This window comes from Anomaloglossus baeobatrachus, chromosome 1 (genome assembly GCF_048569485.1).
Source record: "Anomaloglossus baeobatrachus isolate aAnoBae1 chromosome 1, aAnoBae1.hap1, whole genome shotgun sequence".
Classification (NCBI taxonomy): domain Eukaryota; kingdom Metazoa; phylum Chordata; class Amphibia; order Anura; family Aromobatidae; genus Anomaloglossus; species Anomaloglossus baeobatrachus.
In genome coordinates, this window is record NC_134353.1 from 742757881 (window position 1) to 742777912 (window position 20032).

General features: G+C 49.6%; 1 protein-coding gene across 1 annotated transcript in view; it reads right to left on the bottom strand.

Annotated features, from left to right (window-relative positions):
* Positions 1-20032, bottom strand: part of HIP1R (huntingtin interacting protein 1 related) — a 291478-nt gene that overhangs the window by 42051 nt on the left and 229395 nt on the right. The window contains exons 27-28 of the mRNA XM_075323022.1: positions 14216-14316; positions 1168-1273 (exon numbers count right to left, since the gene is read on the bottom strand). Coding sequence (XP_075179137.1) covers positions 1168-1273; positions 14216-14316 — 207 coding nt within the window. The remainder of the gene's footprint in view (positions 1-1167; positions 1274-14215; positions 14317-20032) is intronic.

Consider the following 20032-nt stretch of genomic DNA (forward strand, 5'->3'; position numbering starts at 1 on the left):
TCTCACCTCAGCTCCTGTGGAGATGGCAGTCTGCTGCCTGGTCACACTTGGTGCAGAACATGTATCAACTCAGAGCCTGCAAGAGAAGCTAAGGAAGTTTTCATCTGCTCTGGGCTCTGGAAAATCAGTGCCATGAGACCTGTCGTCCAGTGAGTAACAGCTCAGGATCCAGCATCGCAGGAGGGGTACGGGGAGGCGACACTCCGCGTTCCCGCCTGTTGATGGTTTTGGGAAATCGGTCCCCAAAGGAAACAGTCGCCCTCTAACAACAAAAAATTCTTGCTGCAGTAGTCTGCAGAGATGTGCCTCCTATAGACACTAAGCTAAAAACTGAAGTAGCCTGGCTGGGCCAGAGGGTGTATACTGCAGGGGAGGAGCTAACATCTTTGCATCTACTTAGTGTCCTCCTATGGATAAGAAGCATAACACCCATGGTCCTGTGTCCCCCAATGAGGAGTCATGGTTTTCTAGCTAGTATAGTAAGACCGGAGATCTACTACTCTGACCTCCAGTCTGAATGAGAATCTGATTAACAATGGGCTATTTTTTTTTTTTTTTTCAGCAATGCCTTGCAGCGAAACAGTACGGATGCCAATGATGAATATTGATTAATTTATAAAAAAATATATATACAATGCCTTTCAGCTCAATACCTGGTCTCAATGATAAAGTAATCAATATTCATCACTGGCATCCACGTCTTTGCTCTAGAGCAAAAAAATAGGCCATTGTTCACCATGGATTCTACAAAGAGTTAATGTGAGCAAGGCTCGAGTCTGTGCTGTAATCTCTCAGCAATAACTGCACTGAATGTCAAGGCTCTGGTGTCAAGCATCGTACAATAATCTAATGAACGAACGCTGCCCATACATATAAAAAGCAGGATACCTAGTAAAGGAGTTTTTGTTACCTCATCTGAGGGCAGTATGATGTAGGGGCAGAGACAGATTCCAGCAATGTATCACTAAGGGATCATTCGAATGTCTCTTTTTTTACGTACACATACCTGAGGAAAAGTTTACTTTGAAATAATAAAAAAAAAGTAAACAACTGCTCAATCATATGAGATGCCTCGTTCTGAGTATTGATATACAACGAAACATTTTACTTTATTACAAAGTATGCGTCTTTATATCTATAACCTGCTCCTAATACTGATAGAATTACCTTGGATGCAGCCACCAGCTGAGCTGTACTGGCAGCAATCTCATGAGATCCGACAATCAGCTCCTCATACTTCCCTTTATGGAGCACCACTTTATCTGCAGACTCCCTGTAACAAAGCAAACAATCGTCGTGAACTAGATTATACTTACTTTATAAAGAAAAACTAGCTGTACTACCCGGCTTCGCCCGGGTTAATAACTGTTAACAAAATAGAATGTATTAACAAAAATTTATTCTGCACACAAAAAACACAAAACAAATAGATAGAAATGTAATTAAAAGGCAAAAACTAAGCTAATAGAAGCATTTCACAACATATATTTCAACACCACAAATATTCCACACAGATTTAACTAAATTGGCCAAGTAATGTGCTCCGCCTGTCTCTTTCCCCCCTGTCTGGTTTTTTTTTTGCCTGTCTCTTTGACCGCCTGTCTCTTTGCCCGCCTGCCTCTCTCTATCAGTCTCCCCAGCGACATCTTATTACTAGAGATGAGCGAACCGGTCGCGGTTCGGCTCGAGGTCGGTTCGCCGAACGGAGCTCCCGTTCGAGTTCGGTTCGTCGAACGTTCGACGAACCGAACTCGAACTGCATAGGAAACAATGGCAGGCAATCACAAACACACAAAAACACCTAGAAAACACCCTCAAAAGGTGTCCAAAAGGTGACAAACAACTCACAACACAACACAAACACATGGGAAAGTGACAAGGACAAATTCTCATGTGAAAACAAAACAGCGTTACGAGGAAAAAGAGGACGAGACACAGATATAGGCATGGCATGCCCTTCTAAAATCATGTAAAACACCGCAAGGTGACTCCAAGCAGAGTCTCCCTTTTTTCAAAAAAATTGGGCCAGACACCCCTTCAGTGGCAGCACTTGTGCCCCAGTTGTACACTTCACAGCTAGATTTGCATCAAGCACATTCAAAAATACGCCATACTTAACCGTCCCCAGGATGACACCGGGGTAGGTAGCAAAGTCTTTGCTGAACCATGACTTGTTCATCTTGGCTCCTTTTAAAAAACACAGCAAGCAAGGGTTACTCCAAGCGGAGTCTCCCTTTTTTCCAAAAATTGGGCCACACAGACACCCCATCAGTGGCAGCACTTGTGCCCTAGTTGCAAACAGGATGTTTTGATTTGCATCAAGCACATTTTAAATCCACAAGCATTTACTCTCCCCAGGATGACACAGGGGTAGTAAATTCCTTGTGGATCCATGACTTGTTCATTTTGATGAACGTTAGTCTGTCCACATTGTCACTGGACAGACGCGTGCGCTTATCTGTCAGCACACACCCAGCAGCACTGAAGACACGTTCAGAGACAACGCTGGCAGCTGGACACGACAAAATCTCCAAGGCGTAACTGGAGAGCTCTGGCCATTTTTCTAGATTTGAAGCCCAAAATGAGCAAGGCTCCATTTGCAAAGTCATGGCATCGATGTTCATTTGGAGATACTCCTGTATCATCCTCTCCAGCCGTTGACTTTGTGTCAGACTTGTTGTCTCTGGTGGCCTTGCAAAGGAGGGTCTAAAAAAATTATGAAAAGATTCCATAAAATTGCTATTACCAGCACCAGATACAGTCCTACTGGTACGGGTAGACTGTTGAAGATGACGAGACCGTCCCATGTTTGTCAAGTTACAACTGGGAGATTCACTCCCTGCACCTGCACGGTTGTTTGGTGGAAAAGCCGAGCTAAGATCGAGTAACAGCTTCTGCTGATACTCCTGCATACGTGCGTCCCTTTCTATGGCTGGAATTATGTCACAAAATTTGGACTGGTACCGGGGATCTAATAGTGTGGCAATCCAGTAGTCATCATCACTTCTAATTTTGACAATACGAGGGTCATGTTGGAGGTAGTGCAACAAGAAGGCACTCATGTGTCTTGCGCAGCCATGCGGACCAAGTCCACGCTGTGTTTGTGGCATAGAGGTGCTAACCGTTCTTTCTTCCTCTGATATCTCCCCCCAACCTCTTTCAACTGAAATTTGACCAAGGTCTCCCTCATCCGCTGAGTCTTCCATGTCCATGGACAGTTCGTCCTCCATTTCTTCATGTTCTCCTGCACCTTCCTCAACATTTCGCCTGCTACTATGCGCCCTTGTTGATCCCTGTCCCCCATGGTCCCATGCCTGCTGCGTTGGTGATGATGAACGTCTGGACCTTGGTGATGTTGTTGTCCCTTGCGCATATGAATCCTCCTGTAGTTCCTCCCCTTCCTGTTGTCCCACCCCCTGACTCCGAATAGTGTTTAGCGTGTGCTCCAGCATGTAAATGACTGGAATGGTCATGCTGATAATGGCATTGTCAGCGCTAAACATATTCGTCGCCATGTCGAAACTGTGCAGAAGGGTGCATAGGTCCTTGATCTGAGACCACTCCATCAGGGTGATCTGCCCCACCTCTGCATCTCGTTGGCCCAGGCTATACGTCATGACGTATTGCACCAGGGCTCGGCGTGCTGCCACAGTCGCTGTAACACGTGGAGAGTCGAATTCCAGCGTGTCGCCACATCGCATTTCAGGCGATGAACCGGCAGGCCGAAAGACTTCTGGAGCGATGTAAGTCGCTCAGCTGCGGCGGTTGAACGACGGAAGTGAGCAGACAGTTTTCGTGCCCTGGTCAGAAGGCCATCTAGGCCGGGATAGTGTGTTAAAAATTGCTGGACAACAAGGTTCAACACGTGAGCCATACAAGGCACGTGTGTCACCTTGCCCAGGCGAAGGGCCGCACCCAGGTTTGCAGCATTGTCGCACACGGCCTTACCAGGCTGCAGGTTGAGTGGAGACAACCATTAAACTCGGACCGCAGAGCTGACCACAACTCCTCAGCTGTGTGACTCCTATTCCCAAGACATGTCAAGCTAAAGACCGCCTGATGCCGTTGCGCTCTGCTGCCAGCATAGTAATGAGGGGTGCGTGATTCATTCTGCGCAGTGAGAACGCTGGTGGCATGACCAGGCAGGCTTGGGGCGGAGGTGGAGGACCCAGATGAGGTGGAGGAGGCAGAAGCAGTGGCGGAACTTGGACAGACAGAGGATTGACACACAAGTCGTGGGGATGGCAAGACTTGTGCAGCAGACCCTTCACCATCTATCACCATAGTTACCCAGTGCCCAGTCAGCGACATGTAACGTCCCTGTCCATGCTTACTGGTCCAAGTATCGGTGGTGAAATGCACCCGTTCACACACAGAGTTTCTCAAGGAAGCGGTGATGTTGTGTGCGACATGCTGGTGTAGCGCGGGCACACCTTTCTTAGAGAAGTAGTGGCGACTAGGCATCTGGTACTGGGGCACAGCGACAGACATAAGGTCTCTAAAATCCTGTGTGTCCACTAGGCGGAAAGGCGGCATTTCGGTAGCCAAGAGCTGACAGAGGCATAGAGTCAACCTCTTAGCTTTGTCATGGGCCGCAGGAAATGGCCTTTTATTTGACCACATCTGAGGGACAGAGATCTGGCTGCTGTGTGTAGACTGTGTTGAGTAGGGTGTCCCTGGAAAAATGCAGGTTTGTGAGGAAAGTGCAGGCGGAGACATGATGTTGCCTTCATCCAACGTTGGTGCTATCGATGTCTGAGAGAGCTGTACACACTCACTTGTTTCCCCTTCCAAACCAACTGACGACCTTACAAGCAAACTGCCTGTTGCGGTTACAGTGGTGGAAGTTGTGCGTGGAAAACCAGGTGTGACAGCTGTCCCCACAGTCCTAGAAGATGAAGAGTGCGCGGATGCACTGGAAGGGGCAGGCCGTGGATGGTTCGCTCCCCTAGGCCGCATTGCAGCACGGTGAGCTTCCCACCGGGACCTATGATATTTATTCATGTGACGATTCATGGAAGAAGTTGTCAAACTGCTGAGGTTTTGACCTCTACTAACAGAATCACGACAAATTTTACACATCACATAATTTGGGCGATCTTTTTCTATGTCAAAAAAGGACCAGGCTAGGCAAGGCTTAGAGGGCATGCGACCTGCTGAGCCCCCCCGACTAGTGCTCAGAGGCAGAGTGGTGGCTGATGATGCAGTTGTAGACGTGCTACCAGTGCTCCGACTCTGTCCAGGAAGGCGCAAGGTAACTTCATCGTCGGTTGCATCCTCCTCCACCGCCTCTGTTGACCTCCTCGAGTGCCTGACTGGGGGTTGACAGTAGGTGGGATCTAGAACTTCATCAATTGCTGTGTTTGCACTCCCCTCCCCCTCAGACCGAGCCTCTTCTTGCCCTGACCGAATATTTAAGTTGTCATCCCAATCTGGTATCTGCGTCTCATCGTCATCAGTATGTTCCTCATTGTCTATAACAACAGGTGTTACAGTTTGTGAATAAGGGTAAACATTATGCTCAGAAACTTGGTCCTCACGGCCTGAATCAGAGTCACAAAGGTTCTGGGCATCACTGCAGACCATTTCCTGGTCTGTACTCACTGTAGCTTGGGAGCAGACCTCTGGTTCCCAGGCTATAGTGTGACTGAACAGCTCTGCAGACTCAGCCATCTCAGTTCCACCATACTGTGCAGGGCTGATGGAGACTTCAGAGCTGGGAGAAAGCAAGTTTGATTGGGATGACAACTCAGAGGACTGGTGTTTTTTGGATGCGGTAGTTGAGGTGGCTGAGAGGGCACTTGTTGGACCACTTGAGATCCATTCAAGCATTTTCCTTTTTTGGCCATCATCTACCTTTGTTCCTGTTGTTCGTGTCCGTAAAAAAGGGAGCACATCGGATTGTCCACGGTAAGTAGTAGACATCTTACTTTTGCTGGTAGATGGTCTATCTTCAGCAGATGATAATGGAGCTTTGCCACCTTCCCCACGGACAAACCCTTTTTCTCCATCGTTTCATTGGGGGACACAGGACCATGGGTTATGCTGCTGTCACTAGGAGGCTGACACTAAGTAAACAGAAAAAGTTAGCTCCTCCCCAGCAGTATAACCCCTGAGCCAGAGGCGGACTCAATCAGTTTTTTGCTTAGTGTCGTAGGAGGCTGATGTGGGCCGACTGGGCCCTCTTCAGCCACTTGATTTTTTGCGTATATTTTTTCTTTTTTCTCGGCGACGCTCGTCGCTCTCATCTGTTGGAATTTTCTTTTTCTGCAGGTATCGTTTTCTCTACCTCAGCCCTCGCAGCCTGTGTGGGTACCACTCCCCTGGGTCGCAGAAGCTTGAGTTGTCGGGCCCTCTCCCCCGTCCAATTCCACGGTACCACTCCCGGGTTGGCACGCTGGGCTAATCCTTCCTGGGCACCTCCTATTCACCCTGCGGTATCACCCCAAAGGGTGCAAGGGACATACAGCAGGGACTGGACCTCACAGCGCGTCTGGATGATGATGGGGCCCGCAGCGCTGCTTCACTACAGGGGCTCCCTGCCCCCACCGGGTCCACCTCCCTGCCTGCCTGCCTGCCTGCCTGCCTCATCCTTCTGCGGTCCGCAGCCGGCACACTGGCAGAGGCTACGCCGCCGACCAGGTAGGACACCCCCTCCTACCTTCTCCCAGGCGGTTACAAAATATAGGCCCCGGTCCGGGCCTACTCACCGGGCGCCCCGGCCACGTCCTCTCCCAGCGCTGGAATCCACCCTGACGGCCGGTGCACGGATGTCGCTGCCGCGCCGCCACCCCCACAGGTAGAACCGCCGGTTTCTACATAACCCGGCGCTGGCTGCTTCTTTTTAGGCTCCGGCCTGGGCCGCATCGGGCGACAGAGCGCACGCACTGCCGCCGGTCTTCGCAGCTGCGCTGCAGCCACCGGGCAGCCGGCCGGTACCCTCCATGCTCCGGCGCCTTCAAAATTTAGGCCCCGGCTTCGGCCTTGTCCCCGGCGTCCTAGGCCCGCCTCCTGCCGCAGCGCGATTGGCCGCCGGCCGCTCGGTCTACACCCTCGCCCCAGGCATCACAGGAGGGGGCGGTGGAGGTTTTTTTCCCGCTCTCCTCGGCCCCCCCCCCCCCCCCCAGCATCCATTTGAAAAAAAAAAAAAAAAAAAAAAAAAGTGACTGATTATAGCAGTCTCCCTAGTCTGCGGATTGCTGAGGCTACAGCAACCCTCATATGGAGGAAAAGTAGCCAACATTAGCCACGTTCTCTGAACGGTAGTGGTTGTTTTCTGTTTCTTTTGTCATGGGCTCAGTTTACTTCAATATGTAAAGGTAGACATACATGTATATATATGTATATTAACTCTTACGGGCACAATACAGGTTGAGAATTTAATTAAAAATTATGGGATTTGTTTGATTCAATGGGAATTTTTTCTGCATTTTTTCTGCAGCATAATGTCTGAACCTGTTTTTTCTTGGATCATGACTCATTGTTTGAGATCCTGCAGGTGCTTTTTTATGTACATATATATATATATATATAGATATAGGTATATTAACTCTAACGAGCTCTTATTCGGGTTCTTGGTTTGCATAAGAGGTACAGTGGGTTTAGGGCTGTTCTCTCAGTTATGAATTCCCCCGAACGTTGTCATTAGTACTTCCAGCTTCCGCGGGCCCTGGCACTGCACGCACCGGTATCCCGCACCGGCAGGCGGGTTGGCGCCCTCTCTCTCTCTCAGTCCCCGCTTACCCGTGCTGACGTCCCTGGGGTGAGTGCGCATGCGCTGCGCCCCCGGGCTGTCGCTCTGCCCTAACCATCCGCAAGACTGGCGCATTCCCCCCGGTGAGTTGGGTCCCGTACTAAGGATCCTTTCCTCTGCCCAAGGCGGACCCGCCAGGTCTCGTCTTCTGCGCCCCCAAGGTTCACCTTACTCCCCAGGTCCAGACTGCCTCTCCTCTAGTAGTCTTTCGACCTCTCGGGAATGGCCCAGGCGTTTCCACCTCTGCTGGACTTCGAGCAGGAGTACCGGGATGTTTGGCACATGACTAATAGCCGGGTAAGGATAGTGAGTCAAGCCTTAAAGGGACGAACAGTCCTTCTCTACGTGCACGCACCGGGGGAGGTGAGTCCCGTACCAGGGACCTCACCCGCTGCTCGAAGCGTACCCGCCAGGTCTCGCCTTCGGCGCCTCCCCCTGGTTTTTCCTTCATTCCCAGGTCCAAGCTCCCGATCGTCCAGAAGCTTTCCGACCTCTCTGGGGATGACCCAGACGTACCACCTCTGCTGGATTCCGAGCAAGCGCCGAGGTTCGGCGCATGACGGTTAGCCTGGAAGATACGGTGAGTCAGGCCATATGGCCACGGATAGTTCTCTTCTCCTCTCTGAGCACACAGGTCTCCGTTAAGACCTTTCTAGAGGACCCATGATGTTTGTCAGTGGACATCCAATAGTTCGCAGAGCTACTGCTCCTTCACAGACATCAGCCAGACTGGACGTTACCAGCGGTAAGTCTTGTTATTGTCTTTATTCATTCTCCAAGGGGCCCCGGAGAGAAGTGGCATGCCCCCCTGCGATCGACTCGCCAGGTTGCCTCTTGGCTTATCATCCCTAAGGTGACGTCTCTCAGGGACTGCACGGTCTCCCTACGCAGAGGACTACATTCCATCTCTGCCGATCAGAACTGGTTGACATCTTCGGTAAGTTCCTTCTCATCATAGCCCTGGCACTTTAACAGCCTCACGGTCTGAGCCTATAGCAGCAGTGTGACCACACGTCGAGGCCTCTGCCTCAGGAGCTGGATCGCGGAGGCGACATCTAGAGAGTCGCTGACCTTCCTTCCACCTTTAGGTGAACGTCCCTTCGGACATAGGTTAGTCCAGTGGATCCCCTAGACTACGTGAGGGTAGTGGACATCTCTCCATAGGCTACGCGAGGGAAGGGCACATCTCTTCCCAGCATCGGCACAGACGCTCAGGATCGTCGCCTTCACCGCTCGGCTCCTGTCCGTTCGAGCCGCAACCGTCAGGGCGCCGCTATTTCTCATCGTCATTTCTCGCTACTAGGGCAGCTGTTCCACCGGTTGGAGTCCCTTCAGATCCCGGCCCGGTAGATCGTCCCCTTAGGCATGTTTTTCGAGACCGCCATAGGGAACTTACTCTTCACGCTGGAGTAGTTTTTCCTTCCCCGCACCAAGTTGGGTTCGATAGGTTAGTCCGCAGCGGCTGGGGGAGGTGATAGCGGTGGTACACTTACCGGTGTTCATCCTTGCCCTTTCCCTTCCTAGTGGACCAGCTTTCGTGTCCGGTCCCTGGGAAGATCCCCTCTCCGTCTCCTCTGGGGAATAGCATCAGCCATTACCAGTCTCCTATGCTAGGGTGGGCTTGTCCACTTTTCCACAGCACGATCCCGAGGAACACCCCCTATGTGTGGTCTCCCCTTCAGCATTCCAGGATTTCAGATCCATCCGGTTAGACTGGTTACGTTTTCTTCACTGGGGCGAGGTTGTTCCGGTCAGGTTCCAGTCGGACCATGCCACAGCGGTGGCGTGCATCATCCACCAGGGAGACGCAGGAAGTGTCGTGCAAAAGGAAGACGTCAGGAAGATCTTGCTCTGGGCCGGATCTCGCGCTCTCTAATCTCAGCAGTTCACATCCCTACCGTGGACGTTTGGACGGCCGTTTTTTCTTAGCAGGAGGGGCCTCGCCTAGGCAGAATGGCTCCTCAACCGGGTAGTCTCCAGCCAGATCTACGACGAGGGAAGACCTCCAGTCGTGGTCCTATTTGCCACCCGATCCAGCTTCTAGTCAGGTGACGACGCCCTCGCCCGGCTGTGAGGCCGGTTCATTTTTTTTTCATTTCTTGGGCATCTGCCTACGGCTTCCCATGATCTCGAGCTCCTCAAGAGGGACCGAGGCAGAGGGTGGCTATGGAGGGGTCCAGGCGAGCATAGTTCACAGAAGTCACTCAATCCAATCGCAGAGGCCCTGGGGCGCTTTCCAGACCGTCCAGTTCTTCCGTGTCGAGCCCTCTCTGCCACCAGGACTTAGAAGCCCTAAGTTTCCCGACCTTAAGAGCGGATCCCGGGTTCTTGCTCGCACAGGCCGGTTGACAAGAAAGATGCAGACAATGTTGGAGACCGGGGAGCTGGTTCCCTCGAAAATGTATTACCACACGTGTGGCATTCCTCCGGGGGGTAAAGAGCACATTTTCTTTCCTCTCTCTTTCTCGCTCCTTTCCTGCACTACTGCCATGCTGACAGTCAGATCGGGATGCGGCTTTCTAGCGCGTTCCTCTAGGGGCCTGGTGTCGACGCGGTCATTTCAGTTCAGAGGCTTATCACTTCTCGTCCCACGACCAGGGTGTTTCACGCAGAGAAGCGTCCATCTAGTCCACTAGTGACGTGGGACCTTAATCTAGCGATGGGTTCACCTCACGACTCTCGGTTTGAGCTTTTCCGAGGGCTTCTTACTCCCACATGTTTGGATAGGTGGGCTCCTCGTGACCGTCTCCTTGTCTCAAGGGGCATCAGGGCGGACAGCTCTCTCTTGTTGCCTTTGTTCCCCCCTTTTTTCCAGGTCCTCCAGTAGGGCAAATGAGGTGCCCCAGCCACTACCCTCCCTTCGGTCCAAGGCAGCCCGCCTTCCTTCCAGATAAGGTGTTTGGGGTTTCGGGTTCGGTTCTAGTACCTTCTCTCAGCCTGAAAAGAGCCTAGTCCGTTCCTGAACGGGTACGAGCCCTCAGTAGGTGTGCCCTTAGGACCGCACTTTTCGGTCTACTCCGACAGTCAGTTCATCTTTTCAGGACAGTTCCTCTTGTCATCCGGTCCCAGGAGGCGCATGCTGGCGCCCAGGGCTAAGATTTCCATAGGGATCCTTCCGTCATAGGTGAAGCCTATCGCATGGAAAACGGACCTCCGCCGTTTTTTTCTACCGTCCAAGGAGAGTCTCTTGGATGATTGGACTACAGACGTTGACGGACCAAGGTCTGCCGGGCCTCCTACTGGTCTAGTAGGCAGTCCTTTACTAGTTCCTATCAGGTCACACCCAAGCTTTGGCAGTGGCCAGTCTTGCCGTTATCTTTGCGGGCGGCAGTAGCACACCGGTAACCAGGTAGGTAATTGTAGGTCCGGGTCGAGCCCGACTGGAGGTAGCGGTTTCCTACCGATCTCCGATGAGGGTTCTCTTCCCACCCAGGGACTGCTTTTGGACATCACATGGTCCTGTGTCCCCCAATGAAACGATGGAGAAAGATAGATTTTTGTGTACTCACCGTAAAATCTCTTTCTCTGAGTCTTCATTGGGGGACACAGCACCCACCCTGCTTGTGTTTTTTGGGTTACATTTTACCGGTCTGTTGCCTCAGTGGCCTTATTCCCAGGCCATTGGTCGCACGTCTATTTAGTTATAGTTTTTCCTTGTCTTATTCAGGATTGTTTGGTTCTCCTCCTACTGCTTGTGCACTAAACTGATTGAGTCCGCCTCTGGCTCAGGGGTTATACTGCTGGGGAGGAGCTAACTTTTTCTGTTTACTTAGTGTCAGCCTCCTAGTGACAGCAGCATAACCCATGGTCCTGTGTCCCCCAATGAAGACTCAGAGAAAGAGATTTTACGGTGAGTACACAAAAATCTATCTTTTTCCTTTTCCACCAGCATCTGTCATTTTGCCACTCATGTTGATTGCGACAAGATTGTGCACTGAAAATGTGGTAGTAAAAATTGAGAGGTGGTGTAGATTGCAGCGGTGGTCTAGCTTTATTAACAGCAGAATAATAAAGAATAAATATCCCTGACAATGCAACTACGGCCCTTAAACTGGCAGCATAAATTGCTAGTATAATGGCTTAGTTATAATGAGTTTGAGTGTGCAATGCAGGCAGACGTGCTGCAAATATCTTTGCACTAGTGGGACTATACAGAAGTCCAATAGCCACGTTTAGGATGCCACTAGGTTCACTCAGTGTTTGCTAGTATAATGGCTTAGTAACAATGAGTTGGAGTGTGCAAAGGGCAGGAGGGTACAGTGGCAGGGTTGTGGGTCTCTGGGTAGAGGAAAGGAAGCCTGCCTTTCTATCCCTCCTAATGGGGAAATGCAGCGAGGAAATCCCTGACCTTAGCTACACAGACTCTGTCATCTTGTGTAGCTGTTAAACTCTGTTTTCAGGACCTGTCACCTATGGCTCTGACCCTGCTGGTATGAGCCCTTAAAAGGACTGATAGAAAGTGCTATCCCTAAGCTGTCCAGCGCCGTGTATGGAGCGTAATACAGCTGTATCGGCAATAGGAGCTGCGCCAGTGATGTCTGACACCAAGGACGCAGAAGAGATAATGGCGTCCGGACGGGCAGATACTCGTTTTTATAATGCAGGGACATGTGACATGGACATCCTATCACACATGCCGTTGCTTCTCTGGCTAAAAGTCCACTTAGCTGTGTGTGTGTCTGGGATTGGCTGACATGCTGGCCCTCCCCACTACACGTGCGCGCTTAGGGAAGGAAGACAAGGAAAAAAAAAAAAAAATGGCGATCGCCATTATACATACAGCAGTGATCTGAATGCGCTGTTCCCGCACACTATACACTGAAATGTCATAATAGTGAGAGTCACAGAGTGACTTACACTATTACAGCGGAAAGCCAGCTAGGAATTAGCTGTTTTTTTTGCTGCTAGAACCGTTCTCGAACGTATCTAGAACTATCGAGCTTTTGCAAAAAAGCTCGAGTTCTAGTTCGATCTAGAAGAGCCCCCAAAATCACTCGAGCCGCGAACTGGAGAACCACGAACCGCGCTTAACTCTACTTATTACCTCACATATAAGCTTCTTATACTATGAATGTCTTTTGTTCCTATAGCAACCAATCACAGGTCCTACTAATAACCTGTAGTTCCAGGCTCCATTTACTTTAATGGAGCCATGTTTTTTTGGAGATTAACTGTAAAGCGCGGGCTTACATTTTCCTGTCAAAACAGTCTACGACGTTCCCTGAGTCACATGAGATGTCTGTGCAAAATTTCGTGATTGTAAATGCGACGGTGTGGATACACTTTTCGTTTCACTTTTTCCCCCATTATGTAGATAGGGGCAAAATTGATTGGTAAATTGGAACGCGCGGGGTTAAAATTTCACCTCAACATAGCCTATGACGCTCTCGGGGTCCAGACGTGTGAGTGTGCAAAATTTTGTGGCTGTAGCTGCGACGGTGCAGATGCCAATCCCAGGGAGAGAGAGAGAGACACACACACACACACACACAGCTTTATATATTAGATAACAGACATCAATCAGCAATAACTGAAGACGGATTTGCATGTACAGTGGAACCTTGCTTAACGAGAACAATCCGTTCTGGGACTGTGCTTGTTAACCAAGTTACTCGTTCAGCAGAGCAAGATTTCCCATAGGAAGTCATTGCAATGCAGACAATTCGTTCCACAACTAGTTAAATGTCCCATCCTGGTCCCCTATTCTGTCATTGCACAAACGCACACACAAACGCACACACAAACGCGCACACACAAACGCACACACATTATATGCTCACCTCACCTTCCGTTCCATCGTCAGTCTCCTGGGTCTTGCTGTTCTCCGGTGCGGGCCGTGTATCGAGTTACCATAACGACAAGGGAGGAACATCCTGCCAGAGCGCTGACGTAAAAGGCAGAGCCGCTTGCCTCTGATTGGCCAGTGCGCTGCCTTTGAGTAGCGGTGACAGGAACCAGGAAGTCGCTATGGTGACCGATGCACAGCCTGGAGTGGAGTGGAGCGGTGAACTACAGGACCCAGGAGGCCGGTGATGAAACGGAAGGTACACATATTATATGCTCACCTTACCATCCGTTCCACCGCCGGCCTCATGGTACTTTTAGTTCGCCGTGAGCACATCACAATGTACCCAGGAACTACAAGAACCATGAGGCCGGCGGTGGAACGGAAGGTAAGGTGAGTAGAATACTGTATGCGTGTGCTTGTGCATACATGTGTGTGTGTTTGTGCGGACTGCAAGTGTGGGTCAGAGCGCAGTGGATGGACAGAACCGTAAGTGTGTGAGGTGAGGATTTTGCTTGCACAGCAAAGCTTTCTCGTAAACCGGGTTACAAATTTACAGAAAGCTTTGCTTGTTAAGCGAAATTCTCGTTAAGTGGGTTACTGGTTAAGCGAGGTTCCACTATACTAAAGAACCATTTATATTTAATACATCAAAATAATAAGAAGACTGAGATTACACGAGTTGGGTGGCTCCCCAGCCCACAGCCTTGGATGCGGAGATCAGACCTTCTGTCCAGCGGGAGTTCTTGGCATAGAATTCTTGAGTGCTAGCTGCTCCCTGTAAAACAGTTAACAAATTATTATTTTTTTTTTTTTAAATCAGAATTCCATCAAGACATTCTTTTCAGAATCATACTGTAATGAAACAACTGTGTTTACAAGAGAATGATCCTGTAGAAGTGTAAAAACAAGCATTGATCCGGTGGTATACTGCACATCAGCATTTCCTCTAAATGTAGAGCTGACAATTTATTGACCACATAAAAAGGGGAAAATCCATTATGCTGGCCTCAAATACAAGAATAGATAATAAATTACCGCACTAATGGCAAGACATAGGATATGGCAGTTTTGGAGTAGTGAAAAAGTATTTGCAATCCAAATAATGAAATCAAAGAAGTACAGGTAAGTCACTAGTAGAAGACATAACATACCGTATGTTTTCTTAAAAATACAGAGATGAGATAAGGAAACAAAAATTCAGCTCACCCAGGTCAATGTAGACTCCAATAAGGAACAGGTGCTCGGAGATGGCCGGCCCGGCCAGAGAAATCCAGAGAAAAAGAGTTAATCCAACACTCGTGTTCAAAGTATAAAACTTGACTTTTATTCACATTCTGATAAAAAATACGGTGTGAATCACATCCAAGATATAAAAATCCCCATAGGAGATAAAATGAAAAGCGATGATGGAACGCGTTTCGAGCTAACAAGCTCTCCGTCCCAATCCATGTGGATTTGAAAGACAAATTAATTTTTAAAGCCAAAAAATTGATTTGTCAAAAGATTTTTTGGCTTTAAAAATTCATTTGTCTTTCAAATCCACATGGATTGGGACTAAGAGCTTGTTAGCTCGAAACGCGTTCCATCATCGCTTTTCATTTTATCTCCTATGGGGATTTTTATATCTTGGATGTAATTCCCACCGTATTTTTTTTATCAGAATGTGAATAAAAGTCAAGTTTTATACTTTGAACACGAGAGATGAGAAGTCTACTTGATCCAGTTACGTGTAATGAATATTTTGACCACTGCCCAGTGTCAGATCTCAACATTAGGGGCTTCCCAACTACACTCATCTGCTCTTGAGTGTCCGCTTTAGAGGCCACTAGTTGGAGACTTCAGTAGTCAGTCAGGAGCAGCGGTGAAAAGATGTCAACAGCTGCCTTTAAAGAAAGGATATGGACACCTTTTGAGTAGAGAGAAGTAAATCGCTCCACAAATTCTAATTTTGGCATGAGGAAGAATTGTCGATATAGGATGCAGCGCTGGTAAAATAAAATGCACCACCACTAAAGTTACATTTAATCTATGCTGCCCTCTGCGAGCTGCTTCTTCCAGCCGTGTCGTCCCATACCAACAATTCTTCCTCAGCTCCATGTCCAGAAGATCTCTCCCTGCAAATGAGCTGCAGCAGCTGAATTTTCTTGATTGCATTGCAGTTGTGCCATATGACAAATTAATAAGGAGAGGACATCTCTTAGGCCCGTTTCACACATCCGATGCGGCACGCATGCAGTACAGTACATTCATTTACAGTGGAAGTGCGACACCATGCGGACAAATGCAGTTGTGCATGAAGCACACAACCGCACGGTGTCACGCTTCCACTGTAAATGAATGTACCGAATGTGTGAAACTTGCCTTAAGATCTTCAACCTACATTGCAATATGGCTTAATGTGTGTGTTGTATTCTCTTAAGCCTCTTCAAAAACTCAAATTCAGCATCGTTACTCAAAATTGTATGGGAAATTCAATGTGCATCAAATTGATGCAAATTGAAAGAGTCTCAATTGTATGAAAAGAAAGCAATTTATTACTTCCTAACTCAAAAGCATAATAAATGGATGGACTGAGAACGGAAAACAAAGTAAATATTCATACTCCCCTAGCCATTCGACTATTCCTGCAGCTCCCTGCTCTGCTGGTCCTCTACTGGCTCCCTGAGCCGCCACCCTCTGCTACAGTCTCAGGCTCCTCTTCACTTGTCCTGGCTAGGCCTCAATGCCCACTCTGATATTATGATGAAAAAAGCCACGTCAGCACATCAGAACACACGTCAAGGCCTATCTGGCACCGCAATTGCTAGATGAGTGACTAAAGGGGGACTAGCACTGAAGTGAGACCAAAAGAAGCAAGCAGACGACCAAACGTTAGCAGCAGGGAGAGATGAGAGACTAGACAAGCATGATTAAAAAAAAAAAAAAAACAACAAAAAAAAAAACAAAAACAAAAAACAAAAACTTCCCAGCCCACATGAATCCAAGGGGGAAGGAAAAAAAAAAAAAAAAAAAAGTTAAAACTACTTTATGGCCATATCGAATGTCACCCTTGATTTGGTTATAAATCAGCCTAAAGCCCTGTGCGCACACAGCGTTTTTTGCTGCAGAATTGGTGCAGTTTTTGTTCATAAGCTTCCTGCAGTCCTTCCCCAGCAAAGTCGATGAAAAGAAGGGAATTTTGTTTACTTACCGTAAATTCCTTTTCTTCTAGCTCCAATTGGGAGACCCAGACAATTGGGTGTATAGCTACTGCCTCCGGAGGCCGCACAAAGTACTACACTTAAAAGTGTAAGGCCCCTCCCCTTCTGGCTATACACCCCCCCGTGGGAGCACGGGTCCCTCAGTTTTAGTGCAAAAGCAAGAAGGAGGAAAGCCAATAACTGTTTCAAAAACAAATTCAATCCGATAAACAATATCGGAGAACGTAACTTATCAACATGAACAACATGTGCACCCGAAAAACAAATACCCTCAGAAAAAACAGGGCGGGTGCTGGGTCTCCCAATTGGAGCTAGAAGAAAAGGAATTTACGGTAAGTAAACAAAATTCCCTTCTTTTTCGCTCCTAATTGGGAGACCCAGACAATTGGGACGTCCAAAAGCAGTCCCTGGGTGGGTAAAAGAATACCTCACGATCGGGCTGTCAGGCAGCCCTTTCTTACAGGTGGGCCACCGCCGCCTGCAGGACTTGTCTACCTAGGCTGGCATCCGCCGAAGCGTAGGTATGCACCTGATAATGCTTGGTGAAAGTGTGCAGACTCGACCAGGTAGCCGCCTGGCACACCTGCTGAGCCGTAGCCTGATGCCGTAATGCCCAGGACGCACCCACGGCTCTGGTAGAATGGGCCTTCAGTCCAGAAGGAGTCGGAAGCCCAGCAGAACGGTAGGCGTGAAGAATTGGTTCCTTGATCCACCGCGCAAGGGTGGATTTGGAAGCTTGCGACCCTTTATGCTGACCAGCGACCAGGATAAAGAGTGCATCCGAACGGCGCAGAGGCGCCGTGCGGGAAATGTAGATCCTGAGTGCTCTCACCAGGTCCAACAGATGCAAACCCTTTTCAAATTGGTGAACTGGATGCGGACACAAAGATGGTAAAGTGATATCCTGATTGAGATGAAAGGAAGATACCACCTTGGGAAGAAACTCTGGAATTGGACGCAGTACTACCTTGTCTTGGTGAAACACCAGGAAGGGAGATTTGCAAGATAACGCCGCCAGCTCTGACACTCTCCGAAGAGACGTGACCGCCACCAGAAAAGCCACTTTCTGTGAAAGCCGAGAAAAGGAAATCTCCTTCATAGGCTCGAAAGGTGGCTTCTGGAGAGCAATTAGAACCTTGTTCAGATCCCAGGGTTCCAATGGCCGCTTGTAAGGGGGAACGATATGACAAACCCCTTGCAGGAACGTGCGTACCTTAGGAAGTCACGCCAGGCGCTTCTGAAAGAATACGGATAGCGCAGAGACTTGTCCTTTAAGGGAGCTAAGCGACAAACCTTTTTCCAACCCAGACTGCAGGAAGGAAAGAAAAATCGGCAATGCAAATGGCCAGGGAGAAACTCCCTGAGCAGAGCACCAAGATAAGAATATCTTCCACGTTCTGTGGTAGATCTTGGCGGAGGATGGTTTCCTAGCCTGTCTCATGGTGGCAACAACATCATGAGATAAACCTGAGGTCCCTAGGATCCAGGACTCAATGGCCACACAGTCAGGTTCAGGGCCGCAGAATTCAGATGGAAAAACGGCCCTTGAGACAGCAAGTCTGGACGGCCTGGTAGCGCCCACGGTTGTCCTACCGTGAGATGCCACAGATCCGGGTACCACGACCTCCTTGGCCAGTCTGGAGCGACGAGAATGGCGCAACGGCAGTCGGACCTGATTTTGCGGAGCACTCTGGGCAACAATGCCAGAGGTGGGAACACATAAGGTAGTCGGAACTGCGACCAATCCTGAACTAAGGCGTCTGCCGCCAGAGCTCGGTGATCGTGAGACCGTGCCATGAAAACCGGGACCTTGTTGTTGTGCCGTGACGCCATCAGGTCGACGTCCGGCATCCCCCAGCGGCGACAGATCTCCTGAAACACGTCCGGGTGAAGGGACCATTCCCCTGCGTCCATGCCCTGGCGACTGAGAAAGTCTGCTTCCCAGTTTTCCACGCCTGGGATGTGAACTGCGGATATGGTGGATGCTGTGTTTTCCACCCACGTCAGAATCCGCCGGACTTCTTGAAAGGCTTGTCGACTGTGTGTTCCCCCTTGGTGGTTGATGTACGCCACCGCTGTGGAATTGTCCGACTGAATCCGGATCTGCTTGCCCTCCAGCCACTGTTGGAAGGCTCGCAGAGCAAGATAGACTGCTCTGATTTCCAGAACATTGATCTGAAGGGTGGACTCTCTCTGAGTCCACGTACCCTGAGCCCTGTGGTGAAGAAACACTGCTCCCCACCCTGATAGGCTCGCATCTGTCGTGACCACCGCCCAGGATGGGGGTAGGAACGACTTTCCTTTTGACAATGAGGTGGGAAGAAGCCACCATCGGAGAGAGTCCTTGGTTGCCTGAGAGAGGGAGACATCCCTGTCGAGGGACGTCGACTTCCCGTCCCATTGGCAGAGAATGTCCCATTGTAGAGGGCGCAGATGAAACTGCGCGAAAGGGACTGCTTCCATTGCTGCCACCATCTTCCCTAGGAAATGCATGAGGCGCCTCAAGGAGTGGGACTGGTTCTGCAGGAGAGATTGCACCCCTGTCTGCAGAGAGCACTGCTTGTCCAGTGGAAGCTTCACTATCGCTGAGAGAGTATGAAACTCCATGCCAAGATATGTTAGTGATTGGGTCGGGGTTAGATTTGACTTTGAAAAGTTGATAATCCACCCGAAACTCGGGAGAGTCTTCAGTGCCACGTTCAGACTGTGTTGGCATGCCTCTTGAGAGGGTGCCTTTATAAGTAGATCATCCAAATACGGGATCACGGAGTGACCCTGCGAGTGCAGGACAGCTACTACTGCTGCCATGACCTTGGTGAAGACCCGAGGGGCTGTTGCCAGCCCGAAAGGTAACGCTACGAACTGCAGGTGTTCGCTTTCTATAACGAAGCGTAGAAAACGCCGATGCTCTGGCGCAATCGGCACGTGAAGATAAGCATCTTTGATGTCTATTGATGCTAAGAAATCTCCTTGAGACATTGAGGCTATGACGGAGCGTAGAGATTCCATCCGGAACCTCCTGGTTTTTACGTGTTTGTTGAGCAACTTTAGATCCAGGACGGGCCGAAAGGACCCGTCCTTCTTTGGCACCACAAACAGATTGGAGTAAAAACCGTGACCTTGTTCCTGAAGAGGAACGGAAGTCACCACTCCTTCCGCCTTTAGAGCGGCCACCGCCTGCAGCAGAGCATCGGCTCGGTCGGGCGGTGGGGAAGTTCTGAAGAAACGAGTTGGCGGACGAGAGCTGAACTCTATCCTGTACCCGTGAGACAGAATGTCCGTCACCCAACG